Source organism: Schistocerca piceifrons, chromosome 11 (assembly GCF_021461385.2).
Source record: "Schistocerca piceifrons isolate TAMUIC-IGC-003096 chromosome 11, iqSchPice1.1, whole genome shotgun sequence".
Classification (NCBI taxonomy): Eukaryota; Metazoa; Arthropoda; class Insecta; order Orthoptera; family Acrididae; genus Schistocerca; species Schistocerca piceifrons.
Genome location: NC_060148.1, coordinates 88,351,515 through 88,375,746, shown reverse-complemented (window position 1 = coordinate 88,375,746; position 24,232 = coordinate 88,351,515). Strand labels below are relative to the sequence as shown.

Genomic DNA, 24,232 nt, shown 5'->3' with positions numbered 1-24,232 from the left:
TTGCTGCCTTCACTACTTCATCTCTCAGAGCTACCCATTCTTCTTCTACTGTATTTCTTTCCCCCATTCCTGTCAATTGTTATGCTCTCTCTGAAACTCTCTACAACCTCTGGTTCTTTCAGTTTATCCAGCCAGGTCCCATCTCCTTAAATTCCCACCTTTTTGCAGTTTCTTCAGTTTTAATCTACAGTTCATAACCAATAGATTGTGGTCAGAGTCCACATCTGCCCCTGGAAATGTCTTACAATTTAAAACCTGGTTTGTAAATATCTGTCTTACCATTATATAATCTATCTGAAACCTGTCATTATCTCCAGGCTTCTTCCGTGTATCAATTCTAACTATGGCTCATTAATGTTGAAGTCATAGGATACTACATTCTTTCATTTTGTGAAGCACAAAATTTTTCATTTCTGAACATTTAACACAAGTTGCCAATGTTTGCCCCACTTTGAAGTTTTATCAAGATCTGACTGAACACGGTGCATCTATTTTCAGATTGTACTCCATTTTAGATAACAGCATCATCTGCAAAAAGACTCAGGTTTCTATTAATATTGTCTGTATACATAGTTCCGCGTAGTCAGCACGTACACATTTTTCCCACTAGAGCGTGCCCCGCTAAGCACAACAGCGCAAGCGCAGCGCTCGTCCGTCTCCGCAGTGTGAGATGGCGCTGCCATAGAGACAGACCAAATTCTGCTTCCGCCGATCCGCGTATTAATATGTAACGCAGCCAATGAGATTGCTGCTAACGTAGAACCTTTTCTCCTCGCAGATCACACTCGCGCAGTGATACATGAACGCGCGTGGTATTATAACAAGTGTACAGACCTCCGATTAGGCCGTCTGCATTTGTCTGCACCAGTCTGTACCAGTGTACATTTGTCTGTACCAGTCTATAGTCAAGTTTCAGTCTGCGCCTAATAAGATTACCATATTCCTGTACATAGCCATGAAGATAAATGTATAGACACTTTTGTCAAGTATCAGAGATATATGTGAGAATAAGATTAATGTACCAAAACCAAAGGAACTTCAGATTGTCAATTGTAAATAGTATCCAGAACCAAGTTAAGTAATTTTTATGCTTGTTACTATTTTAATAAATGTGTGTGAAAATTAATCAAGTTCTGTTTAAAGTTGGCCACCGTCAAGCTGCTACCCTAAGCGTGCAAGTGGCATTTCTATCGTCTGACCTAATGGCAGAAAATAAACACGCCACGATAAGACCACGAGACATATTGTTGACACTTGCATACTTCGTTAGAGCGACAAGTCAAATAATCTGATGGTGTGTGTACTGAAGGTCTTACAGTACGCACACCACAGGTTATTAATATGCATCATGAACAGTAAGGCTCTAACATACATCCCTAGGACACACCTGAGGTTATTTCTTCATCTGTCAGTGACTCTCCTGCTGTATCCTCCCTACAAAAAAATCCTTAATCCAGTCACATGTTTCACTTTGATACTCCATGTGTTTGTAGTTTTGATGATAACTGTAGGTGTCATATTGAGTCCTGGGCCCTTTAAAAGTCAAGAAGAAATAGCTTATCTACTTGTTTGCATTGATCCACAGCTTTCAGGATGTCACGTGAGGGAAGTGCAAGTTTCATCGACGTTTTCGCAGTCCCTGGTGTGGAGGGTGTCATTCTGTTCGAGACACCCCATGACAGGACAGTGGTGAAACTAAAATGCCTCTATGCAAGTGATTGCCTGCACTGAATTATGAAGTGGACAAACCAGAATTGTTAGACAGGAGTGTGAGGAAATTTTTGGGTTCTGTGAAAAGTAAAAAAGGCTGGGAAGTAAGAAGCAGAAATGAACTGCATCAAAGTGTAAAAAATTAATATAAAAAAAAACAGAAACAATAAGGAAAAGGGGACTTACACTGTTTGAACATTTATACTGGATGAATAGCAATAGACTGACAAAGCGCATCTTTGTGTTTTTGGAAAAATAAATTAAGAACAATAGGATCTAAGAAGTAAAAAAAAAAGAAATACACCATCTATCCAAAAAGTTAATAGAATGATTTTTTTTCCGTGACATATAAAGCCATGTACACACTGTCCAGTGGAAACATATTTCCTGTGTTATTTTGCTATATGTGTCAGACTTTCTTTCTTGTCTCTGTACACACTGATGGCAAACATTTCCCGTTTTATTTTTATATTGTGTGCTAAATTAGTTCTGGAGACAAGGAAACTCTAATGATATGTGGTGCTGCAGTACTAATACTCAATGGGCCATGAAAACAAACTGAAAGGCATCATTGTTGTCAGTGCTAGATGAAAACATACTATAGAAGAACATGTGGGAGTAACTTGCTACGGGAGCTGAATATGAGAGACAGCTCTAGTTTCGGTAATTTCATTCAAATGTCATCTATAGATTTTGAATTTATGGCAAACATCATAGTACCATTTGTTTAAAAAGAAGTAAAATTTTAGGAAAGCGATTACAGTCAACCAAAGACATGGTGTAATTCTTAATGTGTTGAAAAAGGGAAATTCATTTCAGAGTCTTGCTTATTTATTTCACAGTTTGAAGCAAGCTTCAATTGACAAGATTATTTCCTTTTCCACACAGTCTTTGTCAGTACAAATGAAGCAGCAATTCTTTGCAGAACATCTTGCTGTTCTTGTACTGCTTACTTTGTATTTTCGCAAGCAGCCTTCAGCCTGATACAGCCGTATCACGCACTCCATAAGTTCAGAAAAACTTAAGGCAGCAAGCTGAGACACAACACCTAACAACTCTGATGCAGTAGAACGTGACATATAAACACACACCACTGCTGCACTGCAGTGACAAGTGGTAGCTGGCCTGAAACATTGTTTCCTGTGACCTTTACTGGCACTGCTGCAGTTAGATGTCTCCACGTTTTGAAACATGTTTCCTAACGCTCTCCTCATATAGTAGCTGGAAACATGTTTTGAAAACGATTCAAGCTCTGTGTGCATGGCTGAATCGATGCCAGTGTGGTAACTGTGTTGGAAACTTAAACTAACAATTGTAAACAATAGATGTGCATTCAGCCACTCACTTGTTTTTGACCAGTCAGTTGTGAGCTGGCAGTGTTCAGCAGTGGACATGCGGTGATGCTGTTTCAATGTTGTTGTGTCACAAATCACAGTGGAGCAATATCTCGAAATCAAATGTTCAAGACAGTCTCCAAAATGTTTTGAAGAGATGATGAGTGTGCAAAGTCTTTTCTGCACATCCTGACTCCCAAACAAAAATAGCAAAGCATTATGATCGAAGTGCAAAATCCTATCATAAAAGATCAGAGTGGAGAAATTCACACGAAGGGCGAGTGGTTTGATGATGTAATTGACATTCAGGCGAATGCAGTGCGTGAGATGAACATCATCTTGAGGAAGGATATTTCTGACAGTTTCACGTGGTTGTTTCAACATTCTGTGCATTGTACACAAGTGAGGGGAGGCTACCACCTAAAGCATTAAAACTGCCATCTTAACATTCTCTATTTTTTATTCATCCAGTCTTGAAAATTTTTGGGTCACTGGAGTACACAACATAAATGCAGAAGCAGCAACAGAAAGAGGGATTTTCAGAAGAAAAGTGTTACAGATTGAAGATTTTTTTTCACTGTAATAAGCCACTCCTGATCAGATCTCATGGAAACAATTACAGCTGAAGCATGATTTGTGATTCATCACTTTATATGTTTGGATAATTTGCTGAAAAGTGTGTGTATGTGTTTCTGTAGTGTAGCTGAGATTTTGTATTTTCAGTTGCAGGAGGTCAATCACGAAACACCCTTCACCATGAGGTAAGTCTCCATTTATAGTAAGAAACATTAATCAAACACTGTAAATTATTTAGTTATCAACAGCAGTAATTAAAATGTAATGTTATTAAACTTTTTAAACATGAAAATTTACATCACACTTAGCGGTGTGTTATTTGCAAGCATTCATAAGTAGATTAAGTTAGTCATTAGTCACTAAAGTACAAATAAATGATATTGTGAAAAAGAAAGTTGCTACTCATCATATAGCGGAGATGCTGAGTCACAGATAGGCACAACAAAAGGCTGTCACAAATCACAAATAAGCTTTCGGCCAACAAGGCCTTTGCCTAAAATAGACAATACGTGCGTGCGCGCGTGTACACACACACACACACACACACACACACACACACACACACACGTGAGTGTGTGTGTGTGTGGGGGGGGGGAGGGGGGGTAACGCTTATTTGCGACAGTCTTTCTGTTGTGCCTATCTATGACTCAGATCTCCGCTACATAGTCAGTAGCAACTTTCCTCTTCATAATATTGTTACATTCCATCCTGGATTTTCATTTCTTTGAAATAAATTATTTTCTATCACAGTAGTATATCAGTTCATTTGGAAAGAGGATTAATGTCCACATAGAAAGAATAAAAACTTCAGATTAGCTGGTGGCATTGTAATTCTGTCAGAGAGGGCAAAGGGCTTGGAAGAGCAGCTGAACGGAACGGGTAAGTGCCTGGAAAAGAGGTCATAAGATGAGCATCGACAAAAGTAAAACAGGTAATGTTGAGGGAATTAGTTTATGAAATGGGAACTAAAAATGGTAGATGAGTTTTGTTACTTGGGCAGCAAATTAACTGACAGTGGCCGAAGTAGCAAGGATATGAAATTCAGACTTTCAGTATCAAGGAAAGCATTTCTGAAAAAGAAAAATTTTTTTCACATCTAAAATAAATTTAAGTGTCAGAGAGTCTTTTCTGAAGGTGTTTGCCTGGATTGGGTGGTTGGTTGGTTGGTTTGGGGAAGGAGACCAGACAGCGTGGTCATCAGTCTCATTGGATTAGGGAAGGATTGGGAAGGAAGTCGGCCGTGCCCTTTCAGAGGAACCATCCCGGCACTTGCCTGGAGTGATTTAGGGAAATCACGGAAAACCTAAATCAGGACGGCCGGACGCGGGATTGAACCGTCGGCCTCCCGAATGCGAGTCCAGTGTCTAACTACTGCGCCACCCCGCTCAGTATATTTGCCTGGAGTGTAGCCATGCATGGAAGTGAAAAGTGGATAAAAAGCAGTTCAGTGAAATGTGGATGATAAGCAGTTCAGACAAAAAGAGAGTAGAAGATTCTGAAATGAGGTTTTATGGAAAAATACTGAAGATTAGATGAGTAGATCTGATAACTAACGTGGGGGTACTGAGCTGAATTTGAGCGAAAAGGAATTTCTATCTCAACCTGACTGAAAGAAACAACTGGTTGACAGGACACATTGTGATGCTTCAACGAATCAAAAATTTGCTACTGCAAGGTAGAAAAAGAGAAAAACCAAAGGATGGGGATGCCTGCACAGGATAGACCAGTCTAGAGAGCTGCATCAAACCAGTCTTTGAACTGAAAACCACAACAACAACAACGACGTTCATAATGGAAGATTCTATGTGTGTGTGTGTGTGTGTGTGTGTGTGTGTGTGTGTGTGTGTGTGTGTGTGTGTGTGTTTTGTTTGCCGCTGTTTCCATGGTGTTACCCTTTTGTGTTCTAACTACAATTGGGGAAAAATCAGAATACTTGCTACCTTGGGAAAATTATATAGTAATGTTACTGAAGGAAAAGCTGCCACCAGTAGTATTCAGTAAATGATCTATTTCACTGCTTTACAAAGATAGTGAAACACCTAGAAAAGAAGCAGTAAACAAAATGAAATGTCGCTGGTTTAGAGGAACTGTAATGTTATTTCAAAGATTACATGATTGAGTAAAATTTATAAACAACTTGGCAATGTGAGCCCACTTGTCAATATGTCAATGTACCCCTCTCTGGCAATGGATGTATGCACTGATTCGGTTGGAAAGGGTGTCACAAACCCTTTTCGTCCTCTGCTGAGGCAAACTGGACCCAGAATTTTTGTAACTAGTCATTGATTTCTAGGATATTGGCACCATCACGGTGTTGACATTCGAGCTGGGCCCACACGTTTTATCAGCGCCGATAACCTCTGTGCCGAGTGCCTGTAAGCACAAAATACACGCACGACACACGTTTTATCACCGAGAGATGTAGTGATCTTATCCACCACAGGAGTACCTCTACACCCAGCAGGCAGCTCGTAGAGACGTGCGTCGTGTGTGGATGAGCATTGTCTTGTTGAAAAATGGCACCACAATACTGTCGCAAGAGAGGTAACATGTGAGGACACAGGATGTCTGAGATGTACTGCTGTACCATCAGAGCTCACTACCAGCTGTGACCTAAAATTGTACCTGATAGCTCCCCACACCATTACGAATTAGGCACATAGTAGATCATTTGAACGATGCTTGTATCAAAATGATATGGACGGAGTCAGTTTACAGGATGTGTATATGTGATTAGTGTTAAAATTAATGGACACATTATTTTTTTAGTCCTACTCGTGCAACTATTTTTTACTGGCTACTAGTTTTTAAATACACTACTGGCCATTAAAATTGCTACACCAAAAAGAAATGCAGATGGTAAACGGGTATTCATTGGACATATATATTATACTAGAATTGACATGTGGTTACATTTTCACGCAATTTGGGTGCAAAGATCCTGAGAAATCAGTACCCAGAACAACCACCTCTGGCCGTAATAACAGCCTTGATACGCCTGGGAATTGAGTCAAACAGAGCTTGGATGGCGCGTACAGCTACAGCTGCCCGTGCAGCTTCAACACGATACCACAGTTAATCAAGAGTAGTGACTGGCGTATTGTGACGAGCCAGTTGCTCGGCCACCATTGACCAGACGTTTTCAATTGGTGAGAGATCTGGAGAAAGTGCTGGCCAGGGCAGCAGTCGAACATTTTCTGTATCCAGAAAGACCCGTACAGGACCTGCAACACGCGGTCGTGCATTATCCTGTTGAAATGTAGGGTTTCGCAGGGACCAAACGAAAGGTAGAGCCACGGGTCGTAACACATCTGACATCTAACGTCCACTGATCAAAGTGCCGTCAGTGCAAACAAGAGGTGACCGAGACGTGTAACCGATGGCACCCCATACCATCACGCCGGGTGATACGCCAGTATGGCAACGACAAATACATGCTTCCAGTGTGCGTTCACTGCGATGTCACCAAATACGGATGCGACCATCAGGATGCTGTAAACATAACCTGGATTCATCCAAAAAAATGACGTTTTGCCATTCGTGCACCCAGGTTCTTCGTCGACAGGCGCTCTTGTCTGTGATACAGCATCAAGAGTAACCTCAGCCACGGTCTCCGAGCTGACAGTCTATGCTGCTGCAAACATCGTCGAACTGTTCGTGCACATGGTTGTTGTCTTGCAAACGTCCCCATCTGTTGACTCAGGGATCGAGGCATGGCTGCACGATCCGTTACAGCCATGCAGATAAGGTGCCTGTCGTCTCGACTGCTAGTGATACAAGGCCGTTGGGATCCAGCATGGCGTTCCATATTACCCTCCTGAAGCCACCGATTCCATATTCTGGTTACAGTCATTGGATCTTGACCAACGCGAGCAGTAATGTCGTGATTCGATAAACTGCAATCGCGATGGGCTACAATCTGACCTTTATCAAAGTCGGAAATGTGATGATAGGCATTTCTCCTCCTTAGAGGAGGCATTGTAACAACGTTTCACCAGGCAACACCAGTCAACTGGTGTTTGTGTATGAGAAATTGGCTGGAAACTGTCCTCATGTCAGCACGTTGTAGGTGTCGCCACTGGCGCCAGCCTTGTGTGAATGCTCTGAAAAGCTTATCATTTGCATATCACAGCATCTTCTTCCAGTCGGTTAAATTTCGCGTCTGTAGCACGTCATCTTCATGGTGTAGCAATTTTAACAGCCAGCAGTGTAGAAATCCACCCATGGAATAGAAAGTGTTGTCCAGGAGAAATGATTTTAGGTTAAATTTAAAAGTTGCTTTGCTATATGTCAGACATTTTACTTGTCTGTTATTGGGGGAACAATTATAGATTTTTGTTGCTGCATACTGTACTCCTTTCTGTGCCGCTGACAGCTTCAGTAATGGATAAAGGAGGCCATTTTCTCTCATGCCGTAGGCATGGACCTCATTGTTCTCAAATTATGATGAATTATTTATAATGAATTTTAATACCAAATATATGTATTGTGACGGTGCAGTTAAAATGCCTAACGCCGTGAAGGAGGTGCCTACATGACATCCAACAGTGATAATCACATATTGTTCTTACTGATTGCTCTTGTCAAAACAATACTTTATTTCTGAGTGGTCATTGAGGCATATGCCTGATATTCTGTATCACATTGAAACGTCAGCATCTGAAGAGAATGGTGTGTTTTGTTTCTTTCAAATATATAAACTTTATTTATAGCAGCTCCAACTCTAGCATTCTTTTTGGGACACCCTTTGGTAAATAGGTTAGTAACAACAGACTATTACACGAAAAATATTAATTGTATTCATAGAGCGTATAAGCTAACTCTCGAGGAGGTGTGTCTGTGTATAAAGTGTGCCATCCACAAATGATATTGTCTTTTACCATTCCATTGTTTGTTTTACAATTGTGAGCCCATACCTATTCCTTCATTATTGCATCAGCTAACACTGTGATAAGTTGCGTTGTCATATGTCCAAGTGACCAGCAGTAACATAAAACCAACAGCGAGCTATGCAAGAAAAAATTTACAATCAGTGCAAGAAAAGACCTAGATTATGGGCTAGCAGCACAATCCTGTAATGAGGCAGTGTGTGTCATTACTGTGGGGTAATACTTGTGTGCAGCAACAGAATGAAAGTTTGCTTTGTTATTGTTTAATTAAACACTGATTTAGCTAATATAATGTCAATTTATTTTCTCGTTGTTGAATTAAGCTAAGATTAAACTGTAATTTTGCTCATACACATTTACCTTGGTAGCATAAAGACAGCTATTCTTTACATGTGTACAAAGTGCACCATGTGCCTGTTCGTATTATGAAAAATCACGCACCCACTCGAGGGCTAAACGTGTGTACTACTGTCAGCCAAAGAGACTTTTATACTGTGTGGTAAGACTAGAGGGTCAGTGGCAATGTTACTGCTTGCAGCACATCTGCACATTATTCCTACTGTTCTAGTAACTAGTTGTGTTGTTGTGTGGCCTTCAGTCCTGAGGCTGGTTTGATGCAGCTCTCCATGCTACTCTATCCTGTGCAAGCTTCTTCATCTCCCAGTACCTACTGCAGCCTACATCCTTCTGAATCTGCTTAGTGTATTCATCTCTTGGTCTCCCTCTACGATTTTTACCCTCCATGCTGGCCTCCAATATTAAATTGGTGATCCCTCGATGCCTCAGAACATGTCCTACCAACTGATCCCTTCTTCTAGTCAAGTTTTGCCACAAACTTCTCTTCTCCCCAATCCTATTCAGTAACTCCTCATTAGTTATGTGATCTGCCCATCTAATCTTCAGCATTCTTCTGCAGCACCACATTTCGAAAGCTTCTATTCTCTTCTTGTCTAAACTATTTATCGTCCACGTTTCACTTCCACACATGGCTACACTCCATACGAATACTTTCAGAAACGACTTCCTGACACTTAAATCTATACTTGATGTTAACAAATTTCTCTTCTTCAGAAACACTTTCCTTGCCATTGCCAGTCTACATTTTATATCCTCTCTACTTCGACCACCATTAGTTATTTTGCTCTCCAAATAGCAAAACTCCTTTACTACTTTAACTGTCTTATTTCCTAATGTAATTCCCTCAGCATCACCTGATGTAATTCGACTACATTCCATTATCCTCGTTTTGCTTTTGTTGATGTTCATCTTATATCCTCCTTTCAAGACACTATCCATTCCGTTTAACTGCTCTTCCAAGCCCTTTGCTGTCTCTGACAGAATTACAATGTCATCACGAACCTCAAAGCTTTTATTTCTTCTCCATGGATTTTAATACCTACTCCAAATTTTTCTTTTGTGTCCTTCACTGCTTGCTCAATATACAGATTGAATAACATCACCGGCCGCTGGTGGCTGAGCGGTTCTGGCGCTACAGTCTGTAACAGCGCGACCGCTACGGTCGCAGGTTCGAATCCTGCCTCGGGCATGGATGTGTGTGTTGTCCTTAGGTTAGTTAGGTTTAAGTAGTTCTAAGTTCTAGGGGACTTATGACCTCAGCAGTTGAGTCCCATAGTGCTCAGCGCCATTTGAACCATTTGAATAACATCGGGGAGAGGCTACAACCCTGTCTCACTCCCTTCCCAACCACTGCTTCCCTTTCAAGCCCCTCAACTCTCATAACTGCCATCTGGTTTCTGTACAAATTGTAAATAGCCTTTCGCTCCCTGTATTTTACCCCTACCACCATCAGAATTTGAAAGAGAATATTCCAATCAACATTGTCAAAAGCTTTCTCTAAGTCCCTATATGCTAGAAACGTAGGTTTGCCTTTCCTTAATCTAGCTTCTAAGATAAGTCGTAGGGTCAGTATTTCCTCATGTGTTCCAATATTTCTACGGAATCCATACTCATCTTCCCCAAGGTCGGCTTCTACCAGTTTTTCCATTCGTCTGTAAAGATTCCCATTAGTATTTTGTAGCCGTGACTTATTAAACTGATAGTTCGGTAATTTTCACATCCGTCAACACCTGCTTTCTTTGGGATTGGAATTATTACATTCTTCTTGTATTTCGCCTGTCTCATATATCTTGCTCACTAGATGGTAGAGTTTTGTCAGGACTGGCTCTCCCAAGGTTATCAGTAGTTCTAATGGAATGTTGTCTACTCCCGGGGTCTTGTTTCGACTCTGGTCTTTCAGTGCTCTGTCAAACTCTTCACGCAGTATCATATCTCCCATTTCGTCTTCATCTACATCCTCTTCCATTTCTACAATATTGTCCTCAAGTACATCGCCCTTGTATAGACCCTATATATACTCCTTCCACCTTTCTGCTTTCCCTTCTTTGCTTAGAACTGGGTTTCCATCTGAGCTCTTGATATTCATACAAGTCGTTCTCTTATCTCCAAAGGTCTCTTTAATTTTCCTGTAGGCAGTTTCTATCTTACCCCTAGTGAGATAAACCTCTGCATCCTTACATTTGTCCTCTAGCCCTAACTGCTTAGCCATTTTGCACTTGCTGTTGATCTCATTTTTGAGATGTTTGTATTCCTTTTTGCCTGCTTCATTTACTGCATTTTTATATTTTCTTCTTTCATCAATTAAATTCAATATTTCTTCTGTTACCCAAGGATTTCTACTAGCCCTCGTCTTTTTACCTACTTGATCCTCTGCTGCCTTCACTACTTCATCCCTCAAAGTTACCCATTCCTCTTCTACTGTATTTCTTTCCCCCATTCCTGTCAACTGTTATGCTCTCTCTGAAACTCTCTACAACCTCTGGTTCTTTCAGTTTATCCAGCCAGGTCCCATCTCCTCAAATTCCCACCTTTTTGCAGTTTCTTCAGTTTTAATCTACACTTCACAACCAATAGATTGTGGTCAGAGTCTACATCTGCCCCTGGAAATGTCTTACAATTTAAAACCTGGTTCCTGAATCTCTGTCTTACCATTATATAATCTATCTGAGATCTTCCAGTATTTCCAGGCTTCTTCTATGTATACAACCTTCTTTCATGATTCTTGAACCAAGTGTTAGCTATGATTAAGCTATGCTCTGTGCAAAATTCTACCAGGTGGCTTCCTGTTTCATTCCTTACTCCCATTTCATATTCACCTACTACATTTCCTTCCCTTCCTTTTCCTACTATCGAGTTCCCCCATTACTATTAAATTTTCGTCTCTCTTCACTATCTGAATAATTTCTTTTATCTCATCATACATTTCGTCAATCTCTTCATGATCTGCATAGCTAGTTGGCATATAAACTTGTACTACTGTGGTAGGCATGGGCTTTGTATCTATCTTGGCCACAATAATGCGTTCACTGTGCTGTTTGTAGTAGTTTACCTGCATTCCTATTTTCCTATTCATTATTAAACCTACTCGTGCATTACCCCTATTTGATTTTTTATTTATAACCCTGTATTCACCTGACCAGAAGTCTTGTTCCTCCTGCCACCGAACTCCACTAATTTCCACTATATCTAACTTTAACCTATCCATTTCCCTTTTTAAATTTTCTAACCTACCTGCCCGATTAAGGGATCTGACATTCCACGCTCAGATCCGTAGAATGCCAGTTTTCTTTCTCCTGATAATGACGTCCTCCTGAATAGTCCCTGCCCAGAGATCCGAATGGGGTTCTATTTTACCTCCAGAATATTTTAACCAAGAGGACGCCATCATCATTTAACCATACAGTAAAGCTGCATGCCCTCGGGAAAAATTACGGCTGTAGTTTCCTCTTGCTTTCAGCCATTCGCAGTACAAGCACAGCAAGGTCGTTTTGGTTAGTGTTACAAGGCCAGATCAGTCAGACTGTTGCCCCTGCAACTACTGAAAAGGCTGCTGCCCCTCTTCAGGTACCACACGTTTGTCTGGCCTCTCAACAGATACCCCTCCGTTGTGGTTGCACCTACGGTATGGCTATCTGTATCGCTGAGGCACGCAAGCCTGCCCACCAACGGCAAGATCCGTGGTTCATGGGGTGGGCTAGTAACTAGTATTTGACTGTTTTTGGAACCTACTGTCCCAGAATTTTAACAGTGACTAGTAGTATGGTATTCTGCCTTACGGCAGGTCTTGTCATGGGTTAAGGCTCTTCCACTTTTGTCTGTCCATAGCCAGTCTTTTCATTTCTGAATATTTGTCTCCTTTAATATTGTCCAGCATCTGATATCTTCTTTTTCCTCTTCCCCTTTTTCCCTCCACCATTCCTTCTATTCCCTCCTTCAGTAAACAGTCTCTCCTCAAACAATGTCCAATCCAGTTCCGTTTTCTCTTTCTAATAACTTTCAGCATGTTTCTTTCTTCTCCAACTCTTCTTAATACTTCTTCAGTTCTTACTCGGTCTTCCCATTTCACTTTTTCCATTCTTCTCCATATCCACATCTCTAGTGCCTTCACAATCTTCTTTCATCTTCCTTCCTCAATGTCCAGGTCTCTGCACCATATAGTGCAACGTTCCAGGCGTAACATTTGGCAAGTCTTTTTCTCAGATCTTTGTTTAGTGGTCCGCAAAATAATTTCTGTTTCCTCTTGAATCCAGTGAAACACACCTTAATGCTCTAGTTGGCATATAAACTTGTACTACTGTGGTAGGCATGGGCTTTGTATCTATCTTGGCCACAATAATGCATTCACTATGCTGTTTGTAGTAGCTTACCTGCATTCCTATTTTTTTTATTCATTATTAAACCTACTCCTGCATTACCCCTATTTGATTTTTTATTTATAACCCTGTAATCACCTGACCAAAAGTCTTGTTCCTCCTGCCACTGAACTTCACTAATTCCCACTATATCTAACTTTAACTTATCCATTTGCCTTTTTAAATTTTCTAACCTACCTGCCTGTAGAGAAAGGGAACATGGTTTTCATAATGCAGACATGTGGACTATTAACCTTCTTTTCTTAATTACAGTTCAGTGAAGCAAGAACACGGCAGACAAAATGACCGCGGCTTGTACCCTGACATCGTGACACCGAGACTTCGAATGACTACCACTTCGGCTGAGAGTGCAAAGTCCGGAGATGACGGGCCGCAGTGTAGAAGCCCGCACTCGTGTCCTCCGGACGTACCTGCACTGTGCAGCGACACGCCCGGTCCGAATGCCGATCCGGATGCCGAATCTGGCGACGGGCAGTACTTCTGTGCCGACTGCGGGAAGTCGTTCGGGAAGCCGGTGTACCTCAAAGTCCACACGCGCATCCACGCGGGCAAGCAATCCTACAACTGTGAGTCCTGTGACAGGGTGTTCACGACGTTCGCTCAGTGGCAGACCCACTCGCGCGTGCACACGGGCGAACGGCCGTACGGCTGCTCGTCGTGCGAGAAGGCGTTCCGGACGAAGGCGAAGCTCACGTACCACGAGCGCTCGCACCACGGCGAGCGGCTGTTCCCCTGCGCCGTGTGCGGGCTGTCCTTCAGGACCCAGGTCAACCTCAGGCTCCACGTGTGGACGCACACTGGAGACGCACCCGGATCGCCCGAGAGCTCTCGTGCAGACTCTGCCTCGTTCGCGTGCTCCGTCTGTGGGAAGTCGTTCAAGTCGAAGACAAAACTGACGTACCATCTACGCACCAGCTGTCTGTTAGGCATGTACACACCTCTCCTGGAATTGTGTCGGAACGGTGACAGTGAATTTTTGGATACCTGATCGTAAAGTGAGGACAATTGCGGTTGAAAGGAAGTGACAGTGTAAGTGCTTACACGGTCTGTGACAGTTTTGTGGTCACTAAACTACAGCTGACAGGCTTCGTCATGTGTGTTTGCGAATTACAGACAGTATTGACAAGAGTGCTAAAGCAATTTTAAATGTGTATGCAGTTTTTTTTTATGCAGATGAACTTTATTTTATCACATTAATGGTGAGTTTTGGCCTGTGGCCATTTTCAGATGCTGTTGCATTGGTAAAGTGTGTGTTATATTAAAAACTATTTATTGCTGTGTGGATGGAGAGGTTCCCACACATACATAAAAAATCTGCATGTGCCGCTGCATGCTGTAAACTGGAATGTATTGTTTAGCATGTCATATAACTGGATTGGTAACAAATTGCTTCCACATCCTTGCTTAAAGTACACTCCTGGAAATTGAAATAAGAACACCGTGAATTCATTGTCCCAGGAAGGGGAAACTTTATTGACACATTCCTGGGGTCAGATACATCACATGATCACACTGACAGAACCACAGGCACATAGACACAGGCAACAGAGCATGCACAATGTCGGCACTAGTACAGTGTATATCCACCTTTCGCAGCAATGCAGGCTGCTATTCTCCCATGGAGACGATCGTAGAGATGCTGGATGTAGTCCTGTGGAACGGCTTGCCATGCCATTTCCACCTGGCGCCTCAGTTGGACCAGCGTTCGTGCTGGACGTGCAGACCGCGTGAGACGACGCTTCATCCAGTCCCTAACATGCTCAATGGGGGACAGATCCGGAGATCTTGCTGGCCAGGGTAGTTGACTTACGCCTTCTAGAGCACGTTGGGTGGCACGGGATACATGCGGACGTGCATTGTCCTGTTGGAACAGCAAGTTCCCTTGCCGGTCTAGGAATGGTAGAACGATGGGTTCGATGACGGTTTGGATGTACCGTGCACTATTCAGTGTCCCCTCGACGATCACCAGTGGTGTACGGCCAGTGTAGGAGATCGCTCCCCACACCATGATGCCGGGTGTTGGCCCTGTGTGCCTCGGTCGTATGCAGTCCTGATTGTGGCGCTCACCTGCACGGCGCCAAACACGCATACGACCATCATTGGCACCAAGGCAGAAGCGACTCTCATCGCTGAAGACGACACGTCTCCATTCGTCCCTCCATTCACGCCTGTCGCGACACCACTGGAGGCGGGCTGCACGATGTTGGGGCGTGAGCGGAAGACGGCCTAACGGTGTGCGGGACCGTAGCCCAGCTTCATGGAGACGGTTGCGAATGGTCCTCGCCGATACCCCAGGAGCAACAGTGTCCCTAATTTGCTGGGAAGTGGCGGTGCGGTCCCCTACGGCACTGCGTAGGATCCTACGGTCTTGGCGTGCATCCGTGCGTCGCTGCGGTGCGGTCCCAGGTCGACGGGCACGTGCACCTTCCGCCGACCACTGGCGACAACATCGATGTACTGTGGAGACCTAACGCCCCACGTGTTGAGCAATTCGGCGGTACGTCCACCCGGCCTCCCGCATGCCCACTATACGCCCTCGCTCAAAGTCCGTCAACTGCACATACGGTTCACGCCCACGCTGTCGCGGCATGCTACCAGTGTTAAAGACTGCGATGGAGCTCCGTATGCCACGGCAAACTGGCTGACACTGACGGCGGCGGTGCACAAATGCTGCGCAGGTAGCGCCATTCGATGGCCAACACCGCGGTTCCTGGTGTGTCCGCTGTGCCGTGCGTGTGATCATTGCTTGTACAGCCCTCTGGCAGTGTCCGGATCAAGTATGGTGGGTCTGACACACCGGTGTCAATGTGTTCTTTTTTCCATTTCCAGGAGTGTATTTAACAGCACAATTTGTCCTTTCACTCACTTGGATGTAAGTAAGTGTTTATCTCTGAGGAAGGGAATTGAGTTATATGACATGCTACATGATGCATTACCGTATGCAGTATGTGATGTTCAGGACGATATATGCTGCTTTTTGTGTGTGTGTGTGTGTGTGTGTGTGTGTGTGTGTGGTTTGTGTAGGAACAGTGGTATGTTTCCATGAATCACTAAATAATTTCAAATACTGTATAACTCCGCATTTACATTCCCAGAATTAACGGTTTCCTGCCATTTACGACATTTTTTATTGGTCCGGTCAAATTTACTATGCCCACAATGTTAATTTGCACATGATTTTGCATCAACATGTTTATAATTTTCCCGCGATATATGCATTACAAAAAAAAGTTTGTGGAGAAAAAATGATGCTGGCATGATGTTGGCCATCCAGTAGTGTTTACAAATATTAAGTGGTTAAGTTTCTTGACACTAGGGCAATCAACTCAGTGGATTTGAACCGGTAAACATGCAAAAGTTGGAACTATTTGTGCCGTATCTCCCGCCACTGCCAAGCTCTACTTGGCATGATGGCTGATGGCAGTAACTAGGTTCGTTCGAATGAAGATATCGTGACCAATCACGGCCATTTCCAAAGTGTCTCTACTGCGCAAACGCAGTTTCATGATTGTTGTGATCATCGTGACACCTTTGTCGAACCATATTTAGGGTGTTTCGGCGTATGGCCACTTGGAGTGCAAATTGACACCGTCATTGTGTTGCTCAAATGTTTTTAGGTTAAACACAGCGCCACTTACACATTTTATTCAAGCTGAGCAAAACGTGTTTCGAGAATTTATTCTTGTTGTCAAGTGCAGTATTTATAGAACTACATGAGATTAGCAAATAAACTTCGAAAATTTGGCATTTTGAAATTTGAATTTAGCTTTTTATATCTGAATTTAGCATTTACTTTTTTTGGTTTCGTTATGCAGTTAAACAACAAAATTCTTACCTTAAAGTTTGATTTTTCTTTTTCACTATTCCCAGTTTTCTTATAATAACAAAAAGAAGAAAAAATAGGAAATTGATTATTTATGGAACATATCATCATAATTTTGTTTCTCATTGAAATTACCACTCACTATACACCAATATAAAAATGTTTATCTATTGAATGCAATCACTGAACTTGTTTCAATAGTGCCTGGCTTCATTGACCTCCTCCTGTCACTTACAATTAAATTGTATGTTGAGAAGGACCTCTCCGCATCCACACTATTGATAAGTGCCCGTACTGCAGATAAAGCAGCATTTCCAAATTCATCATATTTAAGCTTTTCAATTAGTAGAAGCTGCAATATATCAGGCTTCTCATCATGCCTCAAACAGTAAATAAGGTGTCGATGGAATGATGAATATGCCTCAATAAAACCGTCAGTTGGAATGCTTTCAAATTGCAGAATTGTTTTTGCTATATTAACAACAGCAGAATTGTCCAAATTTAACTTCACACCACAAACTGCAGGGTTGAAGAGCTTGCCAGTGTTTTCATAAAAAATATTAGCTGGGTCTGGTGCTGCATGTTTACATAGCTTTAGTAAACTTTTCATAGCAGCAGATTTAAGACAACTTTTTGCAGATGCTTTCTGTGCCTCATTTTGGAGTGTGTTTATATAATTAATAGTGCCTGTTGAAAACCAACCTTCAGAATTTCTTTTCAGTATTGATTTAATACTCTCAAGTTCCTCCCATAACAAATGTGCAAATGGGTAAGCCGTTCCCTCTAGTGTTGTGATGAAACTAACAATGCTAGCACATATGTCACTTACAGATTTGCATTGCAGGACGACTATATCTGAGGCAGCTTCATTTTTTAAGTGATCCAGAATGAGCTCAATAGCAGCATTTTTGTTTTGCAGTGATCTGAAAAATTCGATGATAGCTGTCAAGTATGTGTCCAAGTACTTCACTGTATGGAACCAAGAATTCCACCTCGTGATTATCAGGTCGGGAAAAAGGTTTTGTGGCAGGTGGGGATATTTTTTCTTGGAGAAACTGAAGGTAGGTGCTTTTCATTTTACGAGAGTGCAGGAACGCCATTTTCACTTTACTCACAACAAAATTTAGCTCCTTTAGATCTTTCATAAAGACGTCACCGACTAAGTTCATTTTGTGGGCCCAGCACTTGAAATGTATTAAATGGTCTCCAATCAGTACTTGAAGTGCCTCAAAACAGCATCCCATGTATGCAGCAGAGTCTGATACTAAACCCACAACCATTTCATATTTAATGCTGTAGTCTTTTAGGGTATCCACTATGGTCTGGGCACAAGTATTTCTGTTAGCAACATCTAAAAGTTGCATGAAGCCAGATACAGTTTCTGTTCGGAAGTTGAGGTCACTGTCCAAAATAAAACCGCAAATACGCACCTTCCATTTTTGTCACTCGTTTTGTCAGCAATAATCACAATAAGTACATCCTTCACAGAATCTCTGATTTCTTCTTTCATTTCGTCACTGCACTTACTGACATATTCTCGTCGAAGACTGTCTTTATGTATGTATTTTTTGTGATGTTACACAAACAAACAATGTGAGTGATAGTTTGCATGTGTGTGTGGTTTTCTACATAACTGATGAGGCACAGTACCTGATAATCTCAAAAAGACGACTACAGCGCAAGAGGTGCCAAATAACACGTATTCATCACCACACAAAATACTTATTGACATATTTGCACTTGACAGCGAGAAAAAATTCTCGAAACGTGCCTTGTTAAACATGAAAAAATATGTAATTAGTGCAGTATTTCATTATTTAAATAATGGATGGCAGCTGCAGGCTTTCAAAAACATCGATTATGACATATGAAATTAAGTCAGATGTCCCTCCTTCCCAGATAGTTATCAGTTCCAGTTACATGAGCGGTTTTTATTACATAGAAAACCTTTATTAGATAATAAACAAGTCTCTGACAAGTCTTTTGCTGCCAGTTACGTGCATATATCACACATAAAGTTCACGGGGGTAATCCTGTATGTAACTTTTACAGCTTAAAACATTATTCCCCACGTTTTACATTTTCCCGCATTTTACATCATTTTGTTGAAGTCCCTTGAAAAGTGTAAAAGCGGGGTTTCACTGAATGACACATATTTTACTGATGCAACTGCGTGGCAGACATTTAAAACTGCATTATCATTAAAAAAATAAGGGTTCGCTGTCGATCCGTACATAAAGAAACCAATGTCAAGAGGAGTGCTAATTCTGTGTGACTCAGTACTTGCTGTGTTTACGATAACAGTTGCAGAGAAAGGGAGAAAATACAGCTGTAACCAGACTTTGTCTTCTGCTAATACTTCAGCTGCAAATCATTGAGCCATCTGCTGAGGAAGCCATAAAGACTAACTGTAAACTTCTTGTTGTTGTTTTTCTCCATCGCTGAAGGGAATAGCAGGTCCATTTTTGAATTGTCATTGTTTCATTTGGGAAAGCGGTAATTTAGTTGTGACTCTTCAGGCTTTCCCAGCAGATCCACTGGGAAAGCTTGAAGAGTCAAATCTGGTTCCTTTATGCGGAGGAGATGACGAAGAACATATGTGAGTTTGACAAGTGACGTCTCAAGAGAGGTAGATTGTTAAGCAGCCTTGCATTTTTACTGAGATACCATGACAAGCAAACCATCCCTGCGTTTGCTAAATTTAAACATTGTATAAATTCTGCAGCTGCCATTAGAATTTTAAACGATGGGCAAGTGGGGCACTTGTGAGAGAAAGGGTGCACTATATGCGTCAGAAATTGTATGTGGTGTCCGGACAATTACTATCACTCCATCTGAAGATTTCAGTGAACTTTTCAGCAGTAGCTTGGAACTGGGTTGACAGTGCTTGGGCACTGGCTTACTGGACTGAACGACAAGCTAAGGTTCGTCAAATGACAAAATACGATTGACTCGAAGCCCGAATGCAAGAGGACGTACCGTGTTTAATCTCATGGAGAAGACTTTGGATGAAACTTCGTGGCAGATTAAAACTGTGTGCCGGATCGAGACTCGAACTCGGGACCTATGCCTTTCACGGGGAAGTGCTCTACCAACTGAGCTACCCAAGCACGAATCACGCCCCATCCTCACAGCTTTATTTTCGCCAGTCCCTCGTCTCCTACTTTCCAAACTTTACAGAAGCTCTCCTGCAAACCATGCAGGACTAGCACTCCTGAAAGAAAGGATATTGCGGAGACATGGCTTAGTCACAGACTAGGGGATGTTTCCAGAATGAGATTCTCACTTTGCAGCGGAATGTGTGCTGATATGAAATGTCCTGGCGGATTAAAACTGTGTGCTGGACCGAGACTCGATCTCGGGTCCCGCTGCAGAGTGAAAATCTCATTCTGAAGACTTTGGATGACTGCAGTTTCAGTGCTGGGAAGGGTCTGAATTTTGCACCTACACCGGAGCCATTCCCATCCGAGATGTCATTAATGGAATAGAGCAGGCTGTTTTGAAACTTTCTAAGGATGCTACCAAAGAGATTAGGCATGACATATGTCGCATCGTGACTTGAACTTCACCTAAGAAGTCCAACTTTAACATCACCTCAGCTGAAAGAAATGCTCTACAAGAATTGAGAGGAGACCAAGACATTGCCATCTTACCTACTGACAAACGAAATGCTACTATACTTCTCTCAAGCACAGAATATAATAGCAGGATATACAAACTGCTGACGATCCCACTTACAGCAAATTAAAGTGTTCCGACGGGTAGGATCCAGAGAAAGACCTCAGAACTCATCAGGAAGAGCTCGATTCCAGCGCAAGTCACTTAGGGTTTCCGTCAACGGGCTGCAGTTCCTCCTAGACTCTATGGCCCACCCAAGATCCATAAGAATGGGATGCCTCTCCATGTCATTGTAAGTAACATAGGGGCACCTACTTATTTTGTTGCCAAATGTCTGACATCACTGTTGGGACCTCTCGTTGGCAATTATCATATTCGAAGCTCTGAAGATTTCATAGGTCACTTGAAAACTCTTAGATTGAAATCGTCAGATCTCTTAGTAAGTTTTGATGTTGTGTCTTTATTTACAAAGGTGCCTTTGCAGGACTCTTTGGAGCAAAGTAGCAACAAGTTTGAGGAGGACATAGTAGCATTATTTAAACACGTGCTTACTTCAACATTCTTCTTATTTGATGAACAATATTTTGAACAAGTGGACGGTGTTGCCATGGGAAGCCCTCATCTCCTGTGGTGGCCAGTTATTTTAGGGAGGACTTTGAAGAAATAGCATGACAGTCAGCCTCTCTCAAACCCTCTTGTTTTATGCAGTATGTGGATGATACATTTGTGGTGTGGCCACATGAGCTTGATACTCTACCTACATTTCTTTAGCATTTGAATTGACTCCATCAAAATATACACTTCACAATGGAAGTGGAAAAAGGCGGTACTTTACCTTCCTTGAGGATTTGGTATGAAGGAAAGCAGATGGAACCTTGGGACACAGCATCTACTGCAAGCCAACGCATACAGATCTATATCTGCAGGACACAAGCTGCCATCGTCCTGCGCAATGCGATAGTGCGTTACGTACATCAGTTAATAGAGCGCATGTGGTACCTGATACTGAAAGCCTGTCAAGTGAAATACAACATTTGAAGACAGTGTTCCAACAAAGCAGTTATTCTGAGAGACAGATACGTAATGCATTCAGGGCCAAGCGATTTCAGTCTATGGGGCAGAATGAAAATACAAAGACATCCACCATTTTGGCCTTTTTGCCATATTTTGGTGCCATGTCATCAAGAATTGGAAGTGTCCTCGGAAGATATAACATTAAATGTGTTTTTTGACCATCTGCAAAACTGATGAACCTGTTGGGTTCGGTTAAGGATGATCTTGGCCTGAGTAAATGTGGTGTGTACAAGATTCCTTGTCAGTGTGGGGCAGTATGTTAGGGCTGACATATCGCACAGTACAAGAACACTGTGACGGACATCAGCGTCATACAAGCCTACGTCAACTGTAAAAGTCAGCAATTGCAGAACACTGTCTGAATACAGGACATCACATGAGTTATGAAAAGGTGGGAAGTTTTATCCCCGCCATCATCTTTCTGGAATTGCGTCATTAAGGAAGCAATACGTATCTGTACAGCTGATAATCTCACCAACAGGGATGGGGGATTTCAACTGAGCCTGGAACTGTGCATTGGCTGCTATTAAATAATTATGAAAAAATTAAGATCTTTTTGATAACAGACTCATCATAAAATTGATCTAGTATAGTTTTTTAGTGACGTCTGGCTGCACTGTTAGCAAACATAGCGTACAGTGCATGCATAGGAGGGCCACTCTGCGATTTTTGACTGAGGGCGTTTTAGTATTGCACCATCTATCTGCAAATCATTGCGCGTTTGTGATTTCTGCACCTGCACATTCATTGCGCGCATGTATACAGGGCACCAACGCGTGGATACCGTCAGTCGTACCTAGCTACCAGCAGGGTTGAACCACCTGAAGATGTCGGACAATTGCTCCGAGTAAATATTGTGGAATTTGCACATCATCACCTTGGGGTAATTCAGTTATTTTATATTGACACTATTTATTTAGAAATTTTTGGGACTGAGGTCTTGTCTTCTGTTGTTGCAAGTTCTTTTTCCTTTGTTAGTATGTTGGAGTATCTACAACCCCGACATTTGCCTGACTACCGAGGAAAAACCTCCCTAAAAACTTCAGTCGGGTTTGATATCATTTAGTCAGTGTTCTCATCTTGCTCATTTTGTTCATTTGGACAGTAAATCCTGGTCTTCTAGAACTCCCTCGAAGTTGTAAAGGCCCAGATATCTTATTACTATTGCTTGTGCTATACAAGAGGCATTTGAAAAGCCCATGCAAAGTGCGAGAGATGACACCACCAATGCATACCAAGGTCATGTTTAGTTAGTAGCATCTTTGGAAAGAACACACACCAAGTGTGAATCAAGGAAGTCGATTGATTGCCAAAAAATGGACGAAAAAGAATTTTGTGTGGTGATTAAACATTACTTTATGAAAGGCAAAACGCCTCAGGAGACTAAAGAGTAGCTTGATAAACATTATGGTGACTCCGCACTAAGTGGTTTCTAAATTTTTGGAGTGGCCATATGGGCACAAGTGATGCTGAACATTCTGGACGCACTGTGGAGGTTATGACTCCAGAAATCATGGATAAAATCCATGATATGGTGATGGATGACAGAAGAGTTAAGGTGTGTGAGATTGCTAGTGCTGTGGGCATCTCGAATGAATGGGTACATAATATTTTGCATAAACATTTGGACATGAGAAAGCTATCCACAAGATGGGTTTTGCTACTGCTCATGCTTGACCAAAAACGGAATCATGTGAAGTGTTGCAAGGATGGTTTGCAGCTGCTCAGGAAGAATCTGCAAGACTTTAAGCATCGTTTTGTCACTGTGGATGGAACCTGGATACATTACTATACTCCTGAGAGCAGACAACAATCTAAACAATGGGTTACCAACGGAGAATCTGCACCAAAAAAGGCAAAGACCAGTCCTTCGGCCGGATAGGTTATGGCGACTGTCTTTTGGGATTCGCAAGGGATAATCCTTGTTGACTATCTGGGAAAGGGTAAAACTATTACAGGTGCATATTATTCATCATTATTGGACTGTTTGGAAACCAAGCTGCAAGAAAAACGCCGGCGATTGGACCGCCAAAAAGTCCTTTTCCATCACGACAACACACCAGCACACACCTCAGCAGTTGTGGTCGCAAAATTAATGGAAATAGGATTCCAACTCATTTCACAGCCCCCCCTCTTCTCCAGACTTGGCTCCCTCAGACTACTGTTTGTTCCCCAATATGAAGAAATGTCTGGCAGGACAAAGATTCTATTCAAACGAGGTGACTGCAGCAACTAATAGCTATTGTGCAGACTTGGACAATTCCTATTATTAGGAAGGGATCAACAAATTAGAACACCATTGGATGAAGTGTATAAGTCTAAAAGGAGACTATGTCGAAAGATAAAAAAGGTTTACCCCAAACAAGTAAGCAGTTTTTATTTTTGCACAGACTTTTCAAAAGCCCCTCATAGCAGTAGGTGTATACTGAAATGTTTCTTCCCGCTTTTCATATTTTGGTGATAGGTGATGATATGCAA

General features: G+C 42.1%; 1 protein-coding gene across 1 annotated transcript in view; it reads left to right on the top strand.

Annotated features, from left to right (window-relative positions):
- The window catches only part of LOC124719733 (zinc finger protein 32-like), a 74,983-nt gene extending 60,756 nt beyond the window's left edge, over positions 1–14,227 (top strand). Inside the window, exons 7-8 of the mRNA XM_047244935.1 lie at positions 3,768–3,805; positions 13,492–14,227. Coding sequence (XP_047100891.1) covers positions 3,768–3,805; positions 13,492–14,227 — 774 coding nt within the window. The remainder of the gene's footprint in view (positions 1–3,767; positions 3,806–13,491) is intronic.
- Positions 14,228–24,232: the final 10,005 nt, after the last annotated feature.